The following is an 18,468-nucleotide window of genomic DNA, read 5'->3' on the forward strand; positions in this document are numbered from 1 at the left end:
TTGGTGTGAGGGGAAGACTCAACATGGAACAAGTATAACTACGTACAGGCAGGTGAAAACATTCCGTTTTTTGTAATATACATAAACTACTGTCACTACTCCAGAGTACTTTTTCCATTTTGAACTGTGCCATAGCATTATGCTAATATCCCTCACCCAATCATGCTTCTCTTGCGGCCGCGTAGTCTGACATCCTCTAATCGCTTGAGCACCACACTGGCATTCTTGAAGCCTTGTTTGTATCCCTCCAAAACCTCGGGAAATATATGCTCGGCGCGAGGATGCGAGCTACCAATAGACTTTTCTAGCACGTACAAATCCACAGCCCGATCTTCATCCAGACTGCTCTGACTCGCCAGTCCAAAGTCAATGACTACAATATCGCCCTGGAGCGACTTCTCCTCGGCTTGTTTTTCCGTCTGCCGCAGCATTACATTGCTCGTCGTCAAATCCCCATGCACAATGCCCACACGGTGAAGATTTCCTATCGCGCAGCCCATGCGCCGAAACACATCACGCAGTTCTGCATCAAGCCCTGTCTTCTGCGCCGCCTCAGCGGCAATACTCGCAGCCTCGGCATCCTCTGTTAGCGGCGGTAGCACTGCCGTCTGAGCAGCCAGCCACTCATTGACGCGGACGCGGACAGGCGCACCCTCTATCCACTCAATAGTCAGACAGCCGTTGTTCTCATCGACGGCATACACGGCCGGTACGGGGACGCCCTCGCGCAGGCACTTGACAAGAATGCGCGCCTCGGCGAGAATTCGTGCTTTCGTAAGCTTCTTGTCGAGGAGGGGGTGGCGGTAAGGCTTGGAGGGCCGATGTTTCACGGCGCAAGCGATTGTCGGCTCGGCAAAGGTGGTTTTGTAAACACGGCCTTCAGCGCCTTGTGTAATGAGAGTAGGAGGAGCCGAGGCGGGGTATTGGAGGCTTTTGGGCAGAGGGAATTGAAATTCGGTAGCCATGGCGAAGAGTCACAAGCGTAAAATTCCGGATTAATGTGGTTATTGGAGTCAGCGTTAAAGAGCTTGCCCAAAGCTAATGAAGATGATGAATGCCTTGTCAGCGTCGACGAATGAAATGATAAGGAGAAGGTGTGGGCGCCAGTGTCAAAACGGTATGTAGAGTTCAAACTACAGCAAAAGCAAAGTAGTGAAGACGATTATAACATACTTGAGCTTGAGATCAAGCGCCACTTCGTCATTGGGTTGACGTCTCACAAAGCTTTTTTCTGCCCTCTCCCCTGGGGGTGCAATGGCAAGGGTTTGAGTGGCCCTTGGGGTTTATACATGGTTACTGGGTTGATAAGCCGATAAGGTATGTGCGGGGTAGATGCACGCACTGTCTTTGCATGTGGAAAAGAGGGGTAGTTACATACATACATAGTTATGCAATAACCAACTAACGAGTCTTTTTTTCTGCTGGCTAAGACGTCACGACGATGCAGGGCCAACTCCATTTTCAAGTCCAGTGCAGGACTGTCAGAAAGTAGGATTGCAGATTCGCGTTGACACATGTAAGTTGCATATAATGTACTTGCGCGCATATCCATGTGTTCATACAGGCGGTAATAGGTCTTTTGGTCGTAGATGGCGTCTCTTCTTTGCAAAGGCCTGGTTGGCCTACCCCGTGGCAAGAACCGAACTCGCACAGTGTGTAGAGCACCAGGAGCACAAACCCACACAACAGACGGCGATTAGCTGTCTTGTAATACTCTCCAAGACTCGTGATGCCCGGGCCTCGAGAGTACAAGTACAAGTAGTCATAGACATAACTATACCTGTACGTCCTGGTATGGCTCTAAAAGAGGCCGAGCCACTGCTTCTGTGCGTCGGCTCAACACCTTCTTTTTGTTGAATCTGCAGGCATGAAGGCAATCTCAGGAGTCAGCTGCCGGATTTTCCTGGGCCGGCTTCTAAGTGGTGGTTGAATCCAAAATGGAGATATGGCTCCATCCTCGTGCATAAAAGGTGCCATCCTTCGCTGGTTCAAGGTACGACCTTTGTGTATAATTCCCAGCCCGGTATTTTTTTTCTCGTCACAGGTGTTGTGACAGGAAGAATTTGATCTCGTAGGCAGTGCCAGCATGCCGGCCAAGGGCCTGTTGGACCGCCAGTATTCAACTATATGTAGACTTAACCCCTCCCCCCCCCCCCTATTCGCCTCCATCGTCTGCTTCTCCGGGCCCTCCCCTTATACTCCATTCTGCATTTTTTCTCTTTTTTCTTCTTCCAACTTCCCCAGTTTGTTCTTGGCTTCTGTTTTGCATGCTCCCAGCTCTTCTCTTCTTTGCCTGCCTTTGTGATCTTTTCCACCTAGTCGCCGCCTATCCCGTATACCGGCCCCTTTCCTCTCTTCTTCTTGCTATTCCGTGTTCGTGATGATCTTCAGTCGACACCAACTATCTCCAAGCGCCTTTGCCAGTGCCCTTGTTACACGCCGTTCAGAATAGTGAGCCTTATTTGCTGGACACTAGTCACTGCTTTCTTTCACGTTTTCACCGCTCGCCATAACTCGAATAGGGTAGGGTATCCATTGCTTCATTTGACACGCATTTTCACCCTGGATCCAAACCCAGTGGTTATCACCAGGTCGCCTTTATACATATTCTCACGCATATATATGGTGGCACAAAGGACCGTCTGCTTATATCGCAAGACCCGCCGCCATTCGCACTTCTACAAGCATACCCTATATCATAGTTCTACACAACCCCCCACATCTGCCACAAGATGGCCGATGCTCTTCAGCGTGGATGGACTGTTGTCTTAGTGCCTACAGCCCTAGCAGCTAGTCTGATGGTTCTCGCACAGGCTGTTGCGTCCCATGCCACAGCGTACACTAACGCCCCCAAAGAACTGGGCCAGCTAATGGAAACTCTCCGCGATGCCGCTACCGAGACTGAAAGTTACGAACGCGATGTTAGCCGCGTCACCAATATGGAGGTCAAGGTTCGCCTTGGCTCTCTTTTGCGTGAGATCCAAAGAACCAACGTTTCGCTCGGTGGTGATCTTTCCTTGCTGCTTGAGGGCGACCAGCAAGAGGAGAAGCGGTCTCAGGCCCTGCTCGGCCTGCCCCATATCAAAGACCGCATGTTTATGCCAACCATGAAGCTTTCGGCTCGGCTCTTCTGGCTCGAGTATCGAACTGATCTTCACGATCGCCTGCGTCGTCTTGATACTCTCAAGATGCGCTTCTTGGTCGTTTACATGGGCGCAGTTGCATCCAATGCCCATGCGGCCGCTACCACGTCCATTGCTGCAGTCGCTGCAGCTGCATCTGTGACCCAAAATCAACACCAACCTAAGCCAGTCAGTCCGCCAATGACGCCAAAGCAGGATGAGCGCAAGATGCTCATGCAGAGCGTTGCTGCAGCTGCCGCCGCAATTGGCGAGGCGCCCAAACTTCGTAGCACTCGCGGAACACCCCGTAGACCTCATGTCAAGAGATCGTCTACCTCGACACCGCAGTCGCGCTCGCCGCCAGCCTCAACACTGTCAACAGTCTCAACCCCGTCGGCAAAGATGAGTGATCGCCGCCAACAAAGCCCGCCAAAAAGCCCTAGCTCTGTAGTCAGTGCAGGCGGAGATCCCAAGACGGATGGGTGGTCAGGCGTCGTGGCTGAATTGCAGAGTTCGCCTCGAATGGAGGCCCGCCGGGAAAGCATAGAGACCGCCATGAGGTCACCTTCATGATTTTAGGGATTCGTTTATGTCGGCTGTACAGTCTCTAGTGGCTAGACATACGCCATTACGTCTCAACAGTAGTCTCCGCAGAGAGGCATTTATTTCTTTTGTATTGTCAGCCAGCTCGCATTGTATTTAGTTTTGTATGTGAGACTGTTCTAGAATAACTAGCCATTTGAGCAGTCCTGTCAATGTACAAATTCTTGACCTTGGTTCATGTTGCAAGTATCACACCAACTTGGTTCTGCTATAGAACCTCTAGGCCTTCAGTGCCCCGAAAGATCACTCGAAGGTCCGGTAGCATTCCTTTCCCCAACTACTATCTAGTCAGTAACTTGTCATGGGACACATGGATATAGCATCAGATACTCACCATCTAGAGCAACTAAAAATCTGCTCACGCAATTGTATGCAGCTACAGTTCCGGTAATCTCAACAACCTCGGTGTCACTGAAGAGAGACTTGAGCTTTGAAAACGTCTCGTCTGTAACTTGAACATTCCGGGTCATTTCATCTGTATACACCAAGACAACCCATTGCTTCTCATTCAGAAGATCATTTTTAGCAACACCAGTCAGTGGTGTCTCGATCTTGGCGGCCTCCATGGCCTCTTCACTAACGCCCGCCTTCACAGCCAGCGGCGCATGATGTTGCCATTCGTACCACGCCCGGTTGCACACGGCTACGCGTGAAATAGCAAGTTCCCGTAAGTCATCAGGTAGGCTAGTCCTGGTGCGCACAGCGCCGAGAAAGTGATTCCAGCCGTCGGCCAGTGGCGGACTATGGAGGAGCGCCAGATCCAGCGGCTGCAGGGGCCGCGGGTGGCGACGCTCTTGTATGCGCTGCACGATATCAGCGTCAGTAGCGTTAGCAGTAACAGGCGGGTTGGAAGTGTACGGAATACGCATGGTGAGAGCGGGGTACGTGGACAGGCGGCGAGTTGTTAGTGGTTTGTGGAAAGGCGAGAGGAATAAGCGGCGGGTAGTGAACATGGCAGGAAGTCCAGTTATTGATGCTGGTGCTCTAGTGAAGCAGTGAAGAGCGGATTTATATAGTCTGCCCCTTGGCCCTTGCTCTCTGGTGAATATTTAAGCGTATATCCCGATGGCTGCAGCCGCTCCGGAGGGAATTAACTTAGCCGGCATCCAGAAGTGGAGTACAATTGCTGCGGGTTGAGCTTGATGCATGGCATGGCTTCGGGTTACAAGCTGCCCCATGTCAGGGTCTTTCGAATAATGTGCCGCAAGTTACAAGTATAAGCTTGAGGGCAGGCTACAGAAACCCTCTGTAACTTCAGGCTTCAGCACCGCAAGCCACCAACAGGTCTCCGTAGCTTTTACTGTGGGGAGTAGCTTCTGTGTGCGCAAGATTGCAAGCTCCATGATCTCCGAATCCTTGATCCCCGAATTGCGGCCCGCTTTTTCTGCCGTGCCTGCCTACACAACGCGTGACTAAGCAAGCACTTGCCGCTCACTTAACGCGCTAATCCTTCTTCTGTTTCCCCAGCAAAGCTCGAGGCAGGCTAGGGTTCGCTTTTTTTCCTCGCGTTTTGGCGACTAGCAAATGAGCGACGACACCGGTAACAGTCTTTTCGCCATCTTGTCCTCAATTATCTTTGGCATTATTTTCCATCTATCATCGCCCATCTTTCGCGTATTATCCATCTATTTTTTATCTGCCTGCCGCTCACCGATTTCACCACCCAGCAACTCTCCAGCCAATCCTAGCTTTGACTGACCGCCAACATCGTGGTGCCGCTTCATCTACCCACCATGGGCGACATCAAAATCGACAGCAAGTCGTTCCACGAGCGCATTTCGCATTTCACGGGCGCATGGCGCAATGATTTGCGCTCCAAGGATGCTGCGTTCAACGGCGCCTCGTCCATCGTCATCATGATGGGCAAGGCTGAAGACTCGGGCGACTTCCACAAGAACAATGCGATTCACGTACGTACTGGCTGGGCTGAACGCTGGCGATCGGGGTGCCTGGTGCTGACATGAAATTTTTAGTTTTGGTTATTGGGCTACGAATTCCCAACTACGCTGATGCTATTCACTACCGAAACCCTCTACATCCTCACAACTGCCAAAAAAGGTTTGTTTGTGGTCCCAAGCTTCATTTTCAGACACACTGCAATCTGACTACTATATGCGATTCATACGGCATAGAATCATAGCTAACAACTCCGCAGCAAAGCATCTGCAACAGCTCAAGGATGGTCGTTTCCCGGTTGAGATTCTAGTTCGCGGCAAAGACGCTGCCGAAAATGAGAAGCTTTGGGTCAAGGTTACCGACGCTATCAAGTCCGCAGGCGTAAGTCAATTGTATTCACGTAAGATTGGCGAAAAAATAACTCTATGCTAACCCCGGTGCTTCGCTCTGTAGAAAAAGGTCGGTGTCCTAACCAAGGACATTTCACAAGGCCCGTTTGTCGACGAATGGAAAAAGGCCTTCGAATCGAACTGCAAAGACATTGAACAGGTTGACGTTGCTGCTGCTCTCTCAACGTTCGCCTTTTCCGTCAAGGACGAGGCTGAGCTGCGCGCTATGCGCACATCTTCCAAGGCTTGCGTAGCCCTGATGAATCCTTACTTCCTTGACGAAATGTCCAACGTCTTGGACGAGGAGAAAAAGGTCAAGCACCGCGTGCTGGCGAGAAAGGTTGAGGACAAGATTGAGGACAACAAGTTTTGGAAAACCGTCGAGCTTCCCAACAAGTCCAAAATGCCATCAGATCTTGACCCAATGCAGCTTGACTGGGTTATTAGCCCCGTTATTCAGAGTGGTGGCAAGTATGACTTACGGTTAGGTGCTGAGTCCAATGAGGAAAACCTACATGCAGGTGTTATTGTAGCCTCAATGGGTGTCCGTTACAAGTCATACTGCTCTTCTATCGCTCGGACATACCTTATCGACCCCAAAAAGAACCACGAGGCGAACTACAAACTACTGCATCAGATGCACAGTGCAGCCCTAAAGGAGATCCGCGATGGCGTCGTTGCGCGTGATGTCTACAACGCTGTGCTGAATTTGGTCAAGTCGAAGAAGCCTGGCATGGAGAAACACATGGCGAAGAATATTGGCTACGGTCTCGGTCTCGAGACGCGTGATTCCACTCTTTTGCTCAACGGCAAGAACACCCGAGTGCTCAAAGATGGCATGACCCTGAGTGTAACAACTTCACTGGCCGATATTCAAAATGACGAAGCCGAAGATAAGCAGAGCAAGAACTACTCCATGATGATCACCGACACTGTTCGTGTCACCCAGAGCGACCCTATTGTGTTTACCGCCGAGGCGCCTATTGAGGCCAGCAAGACATCATTTTTCTTCAAGGACGATGCCCCCGAGCCTGCCCCCAAGAAGGAGAAGAAGGACTCTAGCGTCGGCGCTGTGGCTACCAAGAACATCACCAAGACGAGATTGAGATCTGAACGCGCCACACAAGTTGATGAAGAGGCCGAAAAGAGACGGCGCGAACACCAAAAGGAGCTGGCGAGCAAGAAGCTCAAAGAAGGCCTCGACAGATACTCAGAAGACACATCTGCTGGAAACGGCGTCGAAGTCAAAAAGTTCAAAAAGTTCGAGTCCTACAAGCGCGACAACCAGATCCCCCCCAAGGCCAAGGACTTGCAAATTGTTCTGGATCAGAAAAACGCCACTATTGTTCTCCCCATCATGGGTAGGCCAGTGCCTTTTCATATTAACACCATCAAAAATGTTAGTGTCACTGATGAGGGTGATTTTGCGTTTTTGCGTATCAACTTCCTGTCCCCTGGCCAGGGTGTCGGCCGCAAGGATGACCAACCTTTCGAAGATGCTACCGCAAACTTTATCCGCAGCCTAAGTTTCCGGTCTGAGGACAAGGAGCGGTATGAGGAAATCTCGACGGCCATTTCCAACATGAAGCGTGACACCAACAAGAAGGAACAGGCCAAGAAGGACATGGAGGATGTGGTGGAGCAAGATAAGCTGGTTGAGATTAGAAATCGCCGCCCACCCGTCCTGGACAACGTGTTTATTCGGCCTGCTATGGAGGGCAAGCGTGTCGCTGGCAAGATTGAGATTCACCAAAACGGTATTCGATATGTCTCACCGTTGAGTACACAGCAGCGTGTTGATGTTTTGTTCTCCAACATCCGCCACCTCTTCTTTCAGCCCTGCGACCACGAGCTGGTTGTGATTATCCACATACATCTCAAGGATCCCATCATCGTTGGCAACAAGAAGAAGACCAAGGATGTGCAGTTCTACAGAGAAGCAACAGACATTCAGTTTGACGAGACTGGCAACCGCAAACGCAAGTACCGGTATGGCGATGAGGACGAGTTTGAGCAGGAGCAGGAGGAGCGCCGGCGCCGCGCCGAGCTTGATCGCCTGTTCCAGAACTTTGCGCACAAGATTGCCGAGGCGGGTAAGAGTCACGGACTGGAAGTTGATACCCCCATGCGTGACATTGGTTTCCACGGTGTGCCGTTCCGCAGCAACGTCTTTATCCAGCCGACAACAGACTGTTTGATGCAGGTGGTTGAACCACCGTTTATGGTTCTGACGATTGAGGACATTGAAATTGCACATCTGGAACGTGTGCAGTTTGGACTCAAGAACTTTGATTTGGTGTTTGTGTTCAAGGACTACGCGCGTTCGCCGTATCATATCAACACGATCCCCGTTGAGTATCTAGAACAGGTCAAGGACTGGCTTGACTCGTGCGACATTCTGTACAGCGAAGGTCCGCTGAACCTCAGCTGGGCGCCCATCATGAAGACCGTCACGACCAACACGCACAAGTTTTTCCTCGAGGGCGGCTGGAACTTTTTGCAGGAAGACTCGGACGCCGAGAACGGCAGCGACGAGTCCGAGGAGGAGAGCGCGTTTGAGATTGACGAGTCTGAGCTCGACGAGGCGTCGGAGAGCTCCGAGGAGGACTCGGACTACGGGTCAAATGTCTCGGACGAAGAGGACGAGGAAGACGATAGCGACGACGAAGAGGGCGAGGACTGGGATGAACTCGAGCGAAAGGCGAAGCGCAAGGACCGCGAAGCCGAGTTGTCGAGTGATGATGATCGGGGAAACAAGAGACGCAGACGGTAGACTCTTCCCCCCCCCCTCTTTTCTTTCTTTTTCTTTCTTTTGTCGGGTGTTGGTGATTGTTGTTGGCTGTGATTCATTGCCTGATGTGTCGTTTGTACGCTTGCTTGCTGCTGTTACTTTTTTTTTCTTTTCCTGTTTCTTTTTTCTAATCACCATTATAAAATGTCCTGCAATCAGGGTTTCTTTTCTACTGCTACTGTTGGGTTTCTTGGTCTTTACCGTGATATTCAAATGTGCATTCTTTTTATAAATTTCTTCTCAACGTTGTGACATAGAGGCCACCGACTTTAAGATTTCACGAACTTGGTTGCACGCGTAGTAAGAGCAAACACCATCACAATCACAGCTTGGGTCTTTAGAAAAAAAGGAGAAAATCAGTCCAATAGAAAGAAAAGAAACAAAGCTATAGAAACACTTTACAAGAAAAAGAAAAACATGAAAAAACAACACGCATGAATAAGAAAAAAAGACACCCAAATATGGTCTAGTGGAAGCTGTGTGCAAACGAAAGACACAAAACTCTGACATGCCCAAGGTATCGCCACATGGTCCATGTCGTCCGGTGCCCCGTTAATTCGTCAAGGTGATGTTGTCCGACGACACTGTACTAGGATGCCGGACAGGAGTGGCTGTGACAACGACTTGCCCGGGGCCCTCGCCAGCCTTGTCCAGGGCGTCGCCGATACGTGGGAGACGGAGACTGTCGGGGTCGACGGCAGTAGACTGTGGCGGGCTGTCGGCGGGGCGGAGCAGGCGCGGGCGCGTAGTAGGATGCGGAGCCAGGGGGGTTTTAGAGGGCGCGTCGGCGGGCGGGAGATCGGGACGCTGGATCCAGCTGTGCAGGCTAGCCATGCGCAGCCACAGCTTGTTCGAGGACGAGGGCTTCTAAGCCTCGCCCGGACGCACGTCACGGCTGGTGGCGATGGCGCCACCAGCGGGGGCCCCCGCAGACTTGGCGCCGGGGGCACCGCTGGCGGGAGTGTTATTCCAGGACAGATAGGTGTGGTCGCCGAGTTTGCGCGGGTGGATCAGGTGGGTGATGGTAAAGACGACGCCGAGAACAATGCATAGACCGCCGACGACGACGTAGGCAATGCCCAGGAAGGGGTTTTTGCCACCCATGACGGTGTGGGTTGTTATCAGGAAGGACTTGGTGCCCTTGTATGCCCGCGAGGGGAAGTCTGCGCACAGGTTAGCGGGCGGGGTTTGGGCACTGGGGAAGTTTGCAGCATGGGCTTACTGTCATTGATGATAATCTCATAGGTTCCGGTAGTCAGCGTGTCGTCGTCGTTGCGCTGGTACAGCTTGGTGAAGTCGGGCAGACCGGCGGTGCGCATCCAGACATGGAAGGCCTCCCAGTTCTTGAGGTTGGGCGGCTGGTGCTCCTCGGTGTAGCCGTTAGGGTACAGCTTGCGCCAGTTGGGCGGCGGCGAGATATCGGTGTAGTTGTACTTGGTGGGGCCATACAGCTCCTTGTCGGAGTTCCAGGCAATATCGGAGTTGTTCTTCATGGCATAGGACTCGTTGGTGTTGAGGTTGCGAGGCGAGGTAAAGGTATCGTTGAACATGGAGTTGGCAATCAGGCCGCAGGGGTAGTAGGGCTTGTTGTCGTCGTCGTTGCGCAGAGGATCGCACTTGGAGTCCCCGATGGTGGAGCTGCTGACGGCGGTGCCCTTGAGCTGGTCGGCGTTGAAAGAGGCGACATAGCGACGATGGTTCTGGTAGAAATTGGTGAGGTAGTAGTAGAAGAGCACAGAACTGCCAAAGTCCTCGGGCACGTTGAACTGGATGCGGCACTGGACGGTGTCATTTTGGGTGACGCCGCGGTCGTACGTGTAGGTGACGTTTTCCATGCGAGACCAGCGGGCCTCGGTCCTAAGGTTGGAGCCCTTGAATGACGTGTGGATGAGGTTGGAGGGCATTATTTCCATGCCGTCGGTTCCGTTTGTGAGGGGGGCATCGGTGGAGCATTTGGTGTAGTCAATACGGATGGATTGGACCTGAAGAGAACGACATCAGCATGGGGCGCGGGGAATAGGAGGACGGGGGCGGCGGCATTGCGGGCATACCTGGGAACTGGCATAGAGGAGGACGCCGCCAATGGGCGCGAAGACGATGCCGATGAAGAAGAACAACGGCAGCACGGTCTTGGGGGTTAGGATGGGTCTGCAGCGGAGGACAGGCAGTGTTAGCAGAAGCGACGGCGGACTTGATCGCGAGTCTGCGGCAATGGCGGCCGGAGACGGCGGGATACGAGGAGCGGATGCTTACTGCCATGCTTTGAGACGCTGCTGGCGGAAGGCAGTGTCTAGACGGGTGAGTCAGTCTCGGCCGGGCCGGAACGGAGCGGGAGCGGCAGCGGTAGCCTCGGGGCAGCAGCAGACTTACTGGCGGGCCGGCGGCTCTTGGTCTCGGTCTTGAGCGAGCCATCGCGAGAGCTGACGGAGGCGGAGTCCTGCGCGTCCGGCATTGTGTGTGAGAGCGAGAGGGAGACGTTGTATGCGGGCAAGGCGATTCGAGCGGGCGAAAGATGAACAGCGCAGATGGGATTACGGGATAAAAATACACGGAACAGAAACAAGAAAAAAAAAGAGGGAGCAGAGAAGATGGAGTGGTCCTGCTGCTAGCTCGTCGGGGCCTGGGTGCGAGCCTCCAAAAGAAAGATGCTTTGTTTGCAAAGAGAATGGCGCTGGTGAGGAAATGGATCATGGACTGGACGATGGTCCTTTTTTGCCTGCGCTACGGCTGCTTACAGCGTGGCGCGGCACAATAATGGGGCCGGGGGCCACTGAAGACCCCCTGAAGAGCCGAGGTGCAGTGGCGCAGACGCTGGGGCTGCAGTGGCTCTACACCAGAACCAGCAGCAGTATTGGCCGCCGCAGCAGAAATTACAGTGCGTTCGTTGTTGGACAGGCCCTCCTGGCTCCTGGCTGCAAATTCGCCGCTACACCCGATATTTACGCAGCCGTGGCTGAGCCGCATTCCACGACAAGCCCAGCGAGCCAGAGTGGGAGCCTGGAATAAAAATAACAGTTCCCGCGAGCCAAGTCACACAGAAACTCCGGCTACTGCGGCGCAGTGGCCCAGATCCAACAAATCCGTCGCCTGTCGTCCATCTGCTCCAGAAGCTTGGGGCCGGTCTCAGCCTATGACGACTTCACGTGTGGTGTGGGCCTTGCATAAAAGATATCCCCTGCACAACTACCCCGGACTTTGTGCACAGCCTGCGTGCACCGTCTGACTAAGCCTGGCCCTACCCCACAGCCGAGAATCACCCGCCAACCAATCGTTGCACAGTCGATTACCCGAGCCTGCGAGCCTCTTGGTCCCATGGCCACCGTGAACCGCATCATCACGGCCTTCCACCCGGCTCTCTGTGCCTCGCAACTCCGGCCCTCATCGATAAGCGGACGCCCTCCTTCGAGAAAAATTAGCGGTTTCGCTTCCCCCGGCTTCTTTCTTCTCGCCTCTTCCCCTGCCGCCTGGCTCCGAGCAATTGACTCTCCACAATGGCCTTCAAGCTTCCTCTAGCGCGCTTTGCTGTGCGCCCTGCCTTCGCCAGATCGCAGCTCTCGGCTGCTGCTGTTTCTCGAGCGAGCCATACTCTGAGTGTGGTATGTTAGCCTCGCCCCGTTCTCCCTGGGCTGGGACTTGTGCAGGTCTAGCGGCTTCCTGAGACCGCCAATTTTCCTTGGCCGAGAGCTCTAGCAAGCTTCGGATCGTCTGATTTAGACTGGACGATACTTGATACGTTCTAGATCTCCTTGTTGTCCGCCGGAAGAATTGCCGGCCATCAAAGCCTCAAGCCCGAAATCCGCACTCGTTGCTCTTCAATTGCGCTTTTCCCAATCAGCCCATCAAGACTAACTTCTTACCGCCATAGCACCGCACCACGCCCGAAAACAACCCCGACATCCCCTTCAAGTTCAATCCCGAAAATGAAAAGGTCATTGCCGAGATCCTCAAAAAGTACCCACCGCAGTACAAAAAGGCTGCCGTCATGCCCATTTTGGACCTTGGACAGCGCCAGGCCGGCTTCACCAGCATCAGTGTCATGAACGAGGTTGCCCGTCTGCTGGACATGCCTCCTAGCCGCGTCTACGAAGTTGCTTCGTTCTACACCATGTACAACCGGACACCCGTCGGCAAGTTCTTTGTGCAGGCGTGCACGACTGTAAGTAGCATCCAGGACCAACTTCTCCGCCCTCGGTCGCCTCGTGCCCTCCACCCCGGCTAACTCAGCATCCTCTCCCCGCTAGACTCCGTGCAAGCTCGGCGGCTGCGGAAGTGACAAGATTGTCAAGGCCATCAAGGACCACCTGGGAATCGATCAGGGCGACACCACAGCCGACGGCCTATTCTCCTTCATTGAGGTCGAATGCCTCGGCGCCTGCGTCAACGCGCCCATGGTGCAGATCAACGACGAGTACTACGAAGACCTGACTCCCGAGACCATGGTCAAGGTGCTCGACGGCCTCAAGGCCACTGCTGCCGATCCCTCGGCCAAGGCCCCCAAGCCCGGCCCCCAGACCGGCCGGAAAACGTGCGAAAACGCCGCTGGCCCGACCTCTTTGACATCAAAGCCTTGGTCCACCGAGCTGACGCGCCCCGACCTGTAACGACAACAAGCGACCAATTGGGGTACCACCAAATAATCCCGGCATGATCGCTTTCGCACTTCTTGCACCATGCCATTTTGTCCCTTTTATTCTCGGAATGCCAGCACGATCGATTACATCATCAGAAATAAACAGCGTCACTACGAATGGAAAGCCACAGCACACCACCCAGAGGAAAACAATTAAACAGATACTCCAATTCCAAGTACAGGTACATTTTACCAAATAGCAATAGGAATAGCGCAAATTGCGTTCTTGTCTTACTCATCATAAAATCGTCATCTTGTGATTATTCGCCATGTCCTTCCTTGTCCTCCTAGTTAATGTAGACGGAAAATCCAACCATCGCCAAGTCGGTCGTTGTTCTCGCCTAGGCCGCCCCAAACCATGATTCCGTTCTCCTCCGTCTGGGCCATGGGTGCTGCGTCAAACCAGCCGCGCGGTGTCGGGAGCTCAACAGAAGCTTCCTTGTCGTGCGGGCTTAAAATCACCTGCGTCCACTTGCCCTCTGCCATCTTGCGGCCCTTGGCAACCGCCGGGACCTGGAAAACCCAGACATCGCTAAAGAACTTTCCGGCTGCGGCATGGCCCTTGGCACTCGCCTCGCCCTCGCCCATCAAGAGCACAAGGATTTCTCTTCCAGCCGGCGCTAGGGGCACCAGCTTGCTAACGCTTCTTGCTGCAGGCCAAGCGTTCTGCGCCAGCGGCACGCCGCTGTCGTTGGTTGGTTGAGATAGTGTAACCCATTCTCCAGCGGCCACCAGCGTCGGCTCCAGACCCGAGTGGTCCTCATCCATGGTCAACACATCAATCTGCCCACCAATCTCATGTTTGCCGTCAAACCCGCCAAAGCGGAACAGTCTGTTCCTGCTCACACAGAGCGCCGCTCCGCCTCGGGCAATGCCCGGCGCCGCCGGCAACTGCGACCAGACACAGCTACGGACATCAAACGCCCAGACGTCAGTTGCGCGCTGACCCGCTCCCGCCAGGCATCCGCCATGGACGATAAAAGTGCCAAAGCCCTCACCGTCCTCATCGGTCGCATGCGCGGCGATGTTGCCGACGATGGGCGACTGTGGTGTGCCGACTTCGGCGCTGTCGCCAGCCGCCCATTCGGCCCAGGTCTGCGTGCGACGCAAGCCTAGCGGTTTGAAGTCGCGTGGCGCCGAAAAGGCAGCGGCGCTGTGGTAGCTGCGCGGCGCTGGCCGTGGGATCACCAGCACGCCGGGCGCCGGTGACGCCGGATCCAGGAATGACCAACGCCCCACGCGTGTATCAAACACCCATACACGGCCACCCTCGTCGAGCGGGATCATGGCCGGGCCGCCGCGACCGCCAAACATGAATATGCGGTTGCCAATAGTAGCGGTGGCGTGACCCACGCGTGGCGCGGGCACTGGGCCGAGCTCTGGTCGGTCTTCAATGGCCTTGCCTTTTTCTTTGGTGGAGCTTTTGTTGGAAGCCGTTCTTAGGGGGATATCGGTGAGCTTTTTGGACCCAATATCAGTGGTAGATGCAGTATCAGTGGGCTCTTCGGCATCGGATTCGCTTTTCTGGGGAGAAGCGGGGTCATTGGATTCATTTGGTGGGTTCGGAGGGTTTTCTTCGGCAGTTTTGGGGTCGTTTTCTTCCGGCTGGTCTTGCTCGACCTCTGGATTATCGGTATTTTCCACTAGCGGCTGGGCCGGGATAGCGTAATAATCGGCCGATGCTCCGCTGTAAGGCAAGCCAATAACGTGCATAGCATTATCGACGGGCTCTCTCGCATTCACCTCTCCGCCAAAGATGTAGGCTGAGCCACCAACGATGTCAAGAGAATGCGACGATCTAGAGAGCGGCGCCACGCCCTCAATCTTCTCCCACGATCCAGTAACGTCCCGTGACGGGAGCGAGGGCAGAGCGGGAAGTGACAGTGAGAGCGAGGGCAGGTGGTGGGGCAGGTTCTGAGGCAGCGACTGGAGAAGGTCGCTGGTTCGACGCTTTAGAGCAGCAAATGATTCCATCGTGGCTGGCCGGTGGTCGCTAGGCAGGCGAAAGATCTAACGATTAGATTGCGGAAGAAGAAGAATCGAGGGTCGAGGAGACGAGGACGTGAGTATTATGATCACTCGGAAAATCAGGCCTCGTATTTGAGGGGGCTGTTGCCAGACAGAAAAGGGTAGCAACCGTAGTCGAAGTCGCGGTAGTTGCCTGGAATACGGGATCGAGGCAAAAGCAAGCCTCCCAAGGGACAAAGTGACTGGCAGGTGTTTATTTGTAGTTATACGAGACCAAAGACAAAAGATAGCAATGCTGTTTCTATTTATCCTCCGCTCATTGTGCTGTTGTCTGCATACAATGTCAAAGGAGACCTGAGCCGGCCCCTCTTTTTTTCTTTAGCTGAACATAGCTTTGACCTTGCCTTGATTTAGGATGAACATGAACTCCAAGCTTGTGTTAAAAGTGGAGAAGAAAATGACGACCACATTATAAGCTACACGCCACGCCATATTGGCACATGGATGGAATTCATGGAACAAGAGAAGGCGAAGAGCCTCCGTGCTCGTAAGACCACTAGATTCCCGTGATTGAATGTATGAAAGATTACTGGTAAATTGAGGAGGCACAAAGATCTGTAGCTAGAATGCAGAATGTTCCACGATCCATCATGTGCCCAAAGCCAGAATTAGAATCGCCCACATGCAGTTTAGCGGCCTGTTTCCTGGGTTGCCCCGCTTTTGTATATCCTAGCCGTGGATTAATACGATGGTTGGAACCCATATCTCGATAAGATTCCAAAATCAGGCACTCGATATTTTTAAGAACATTCTGAACGACGAAGGAAAATTCCAACAGGAAAACTCATTATAATGATTAAAAAAAGCAACGCTGGGGATGCCTAAAAAGACAGGAAACGTTCTCCCAAGTTCTAACAACAAGAACGCTCGGCAATACCTGATAAAAAGAGAAAACCAAACAAGAAAAAGAAAATATGGTCCATAAGCAAGGTAACAAATGCATACGAAAAATCCAAAGAGAAAAAAATGTGAAATGATGAAAAAAAAGCTGGCTATGCATTCCAAAACGGGAAAAGAGAAAAGAACAAAACAGGAAAAAAAGAAAAAAAAAACAACGGCGTTGTTGGGATATTAAGATTACCTAAGGTCGCACAAACATATGTACAACGGACGTCACTTTCCTTCAAAGGCCCTCGCAAAAAGCCAAAGAACGCAAAACAGCCACACCATGAATTCAACGTAGTTTTTTAGGCTCTGTTGTTTGTTCTTTTGGCTTTCTAGCCTGAAACTGGACTAGGTCTTCTTTTTGGCCTTTCGGGCAATTTGGTGCGTAGTCTCGACGGGCGCCGGGCAGATGAACTTTCCTGCCTCGTTGTACTTGATTGCTTTGATGTGCAAGGCCCAGTCTAGAAAGTCACGGTCGTAGTTGACGTCGCCGATAAAGTTTTGGATGTTCTCGTTGAGCTCTATATGCCTGGAGATGTGCTCGATCCGCGCATCCCACGGACTATTGCCCTTGAAGACTGCGCCACAACCAGGCCCGGGGCAGAAGAGCCGCGGCTGCTGTGGCTGGAGACGTAGGATGGCGCCTTTGCGACAACTCTCGTTGATTTCGCCGTGAGAGATGCTGCACTCGCTGCGGCCGATAGACTTGAGGACTCGGCGAAGGTGCTGTGCGAGCAGGTCACGCCGGTTGAAAACTTCGTTGCAGGGCCCACGACCATACCAGTGTTCTTCGGAACACAGGTAGTACTGGCTCATGATGTGGAATGTTGCCATGTGTCGCTTCCACTCGTTCCGCGTGTTAAACAGCGCCGGGCACCCGGCAAAGGCAAACTGGCAAGCATACTTGCGCGTGGCTGATGGGTGTGTGGCGGAGGCTGTAGGTGAGAACTGCGATGCTTGTGACGATCTACGATGACCGGCTTTGGCTGCACCGCGGGGCTTTTGGGCTCTGCGGCGGGCCTTTCGTGGACTTGGTTGGGGTTGCGTTGGGGCAGACTGAGTGGTCTGCTCTTCTTGCAATGGGCAATAGTCGAAAAAGCCCAACTCAGATACCAGTCCGAGGTCTGGTACTGGTTCCTGCTTCACTGTAGGCTCTAGATCAGGAGAAGACTCAAGTGATGGTAAGGGCGGAGCCATGTCGGGAGACAGACTATATGATAAGTTGGACAGATTTGGGCACGCGTCATATGGGTATGAGCTACCTTGCGCCATGTCCTCTGGCACTCTAGAAATCAATGACTCATCAAACGGAAACGAGGGATCAACAGTGACCGAAGTGGTGTTACACTGTTGGTAAGCTATGGCTTCATCGAAGTGGTAAGATAGTGGGCTGCAGGTCTGGGGATGAAGGTTCTGGGCCATAGTGACACCGGTGCAACCAGTACAGCTACAGAACACAGGGCTCAAGTGGGGATCAGCCGTGTCCATACAGCGCCAGTTCATGTCTCCGGGGCAAGTCATGCAATCGGTCTGTTCTAGGGCGAAAGTAAAACTCGGCGCCAAGTCGACATCGAATTGATGTGTAGCGAAATAGACGGGAGAAGTGTGTAGTGATGGAACTCCGCAAGTAGTCACGGGAGGTTGCTCCTGTGAACTCACGATGGAAGTCACAGTGGCGTCGTAGGTGTTAGCGAGCTTAGAGTCACAGTCCAAAGGCATCGAAGCTTGAGAAAGAAAGACTGAGTGCGGATTGGTTGAGTATGATGCTTTAGAGATGGGCAGACTCAGGGCCGAAAAGTCCGAGTGAACAGTCATGACGATAGCAGTGAGTAGAGGGAGAAAGAGAAGGGAAGAAGTGATTGAGAGAGACGTTGGAGATTCTGGAGCGAGCCATGTATGGAAGAGGGTGGGAACTGGAACTAATAAGAACGGCAAAGACTAGCTAGAAACTCGTCGGGGTGACGATGTTCTTCGTGACTTGGAGAGGAAGAAAAGGAAGCTAAGGTGTTATATCCATTACATCTATAGTCCGTAAATGAGAAAAGAGACTTTGGTTTTTGTAGTTTCAATATGAAAATACCAAGAATAATAGATAATCTTTGTGGCCCAAGTATCTATGTAGGT

General features: G+C 53.0%; 9 protein-coding genes across 9 annotated transcripts; 3 read left to right on the plus strand and 6 right to left on the minus strand.

The window, feature by feature from the left end:
- Nucleotides 1-152: 152 nt before the first annotated feature.
- On the minus strand, nucleotides 153-965 carry BROUX77_007781 (uncharacterized protein; the record flags this gene model as incomplete). The annotated part of the gene is made up of 1 exon (XM_073752912.1): nucleotides 153-965. The coding sequence occupies one exon, from the start codon at nucleotides 963-965 to the stop codon at nucleotides 153-155; it is 813 nt and encodes a 270-aa protein (XP_073602074.1).
- A 1,767-nt stretch (nucleotides 966-2,732) lies between these two features.
- Nucleotides 2,733-3,695, plus strand: BROUX77_007782 (uncharacterized protein; the record flags this gene model as incomplete). The annotated part of the gene is made up of 1 exon (XM_073752913.1): nucleotides 2,733-3,695. The coding sequence occupies one exon, from the start codon at nucleotides 2,733-2,735 to the stop codon at nucleotides 3,693-3,695; it is 963 nt and encodes a 320-aa protein (XP_073602075.1).
- Nucleotides 3,696-3,952: 257 nt separating this feature from the next.
- Nucleotides 3,953-4,594, minus strand: BROUX77_007783 (uncharacterized protein; the record flags this gene model as incomplete). The annotated part of the gene is made up of 2 exons (XM_073752914.1): nucleotides 3,953-4,002; nucleotides 4,060-4,594. The coding sequence occupies 2 exons, from the start codon at nucleotides 4,592-4,594 to the stop codon at nucleotides 3,953-3,955; spliced, it is 585 nt and encodes a 194-aa protein (XP_073602076.1).
- An 864-nt stretch (nucleotides 4,595-5,458) lies between these two features.
- BROUX77_007784 (uncharacterized protein) lies at nucleotides 5,459-8,783 on the plus strand (the record flags this gene model as incomplete). Its single annotated transcript, XM_073752915.1, has 4 exons — nucleotides 5,459-5,635; nucleotides 5,699-5,783; nucleotides 5,881-6,002; nucleotides 6,075-8,783. The coding sequence occupies 4 exons, from the start codon at nucleotides 5,459-5,461 to the stop codon at nucleotides 8,781-8,783; spliced, it is 3,093 nt and encodes a 1,030-aa protein (XP_073602077.1).
- A 570-nt stretch (nucleotides 8,784-9,353) lies between these two features.
- On the minus strand, nucleotides 9,354-9,635 carry BROUX77_007785 (uncharacterized protein; the record flags this gene model as incomplete). Its single annotated transcript, XM_073752916.1, has 1 exon — nucleotides 9,354-9,635. One exon carries the CDS (start codon nucleotides 9,633-9,635, stop codon nucleotides 9,354-9,356), a length of 282 nt encoding a protein of 93 aa, XP_073602078.1.
- A 33-nt stretch (nucleotides 9,636-9,668) lies between these two features.
- BROUX77_007786 (uncharacterized protein) lies at nucleotides 9,669-11,253 on the minus strand (the record flags this gene model as incomplete). The annotated part of the gene is made up of 5 exons (XM_073752918.1): nucleotides 9,669-9,964; nucleotides 10,024-10,783; nucleotides 10,853-10,949; nucleotides 11,055-11,091; nucleotides 11,172-11,253. 5 exons carry the CDS (start codon nucleotides 11,251-11,253, stop codon nucleotides 9,669-9,671), a joined length of 1,272 nt encoding a protein of 423 aa, XP_073602079.1.
- Nucleotides 11,254-12,292: 1,039 nt separating this feature from the next.
- Nucleotides 12,293-13,402, plus strand: BROUX77_007787 (uncharacterized protein; the record flags this gene model as incomplete). Its single annotated transcript, XM_073752919.1, has 3 exons — nucleotides 12,293-12,397; nucleotides 12,667-12,957; nucleotides 13,043-13,402. 3 exons carry the CDS (start codon nucleotides 12,293-12,295, stop codon nucleotides 13,400-13,402), a joined length of 756 nt encoding a protein of 251 aa, XP_073602080.1.
- Nucleotides 13,403-13,722: 320 nt separating this feature from the next.
- On the minus strand, nucleotides 13,723-15,405 carry BROUX77_007788 (uncharacterized protein; the record flags this gene model as incomplete). Its single annotated transcript, XM_073752920.1, has 1 exon — nucleotides 13,723-15,405. One exon carries the CDS (start codon nucleotides 15,403-15,405, stop codon nucleotides 13,723-13,725), a length of 1,683 nt encoding a protein of 560 aa, XP_073602081.1.
- A 1,287-nt stretch (nucleotides 15,406-16,692) lies between these two features.
- On the minus strand, nucleotides 16,693-18,159 carry BROUX77_007789 (uncharacterized protein; the record flags this gene model as incomplete). Its single annotated transcript, XM_073752921.1, has 1 exon — nucleotides 16,693-18,159. The coding sequence occupies one exon, from the start codon at nucleotides 18,157-18,159 to the stop codon at nucleotides 16,693-16,695; it is 1,467 nt and encodes a 488-aa protein (XP_073602082.1).
- Between the last annotated feature and the right edge of the window lie 309 nt (nucleotides 18,160-18,468).

Source organism: Berkeleyomyces rouxiae (genome assembly GCF_048999995.1).
Source record: "Berkeleyomyces rouxiae strain 22BRR77 chromosome Unknown BrBRR77_ptg000012l, whole genome shotgun sequence".
Lineage (NCBI taxonomy): Eukaryota > Fungi > Ascomycota > Sordariomycetes > Microascales > Ceratocystidaceae > Berkeleyomyces > Berkeleyomyces rouxiae.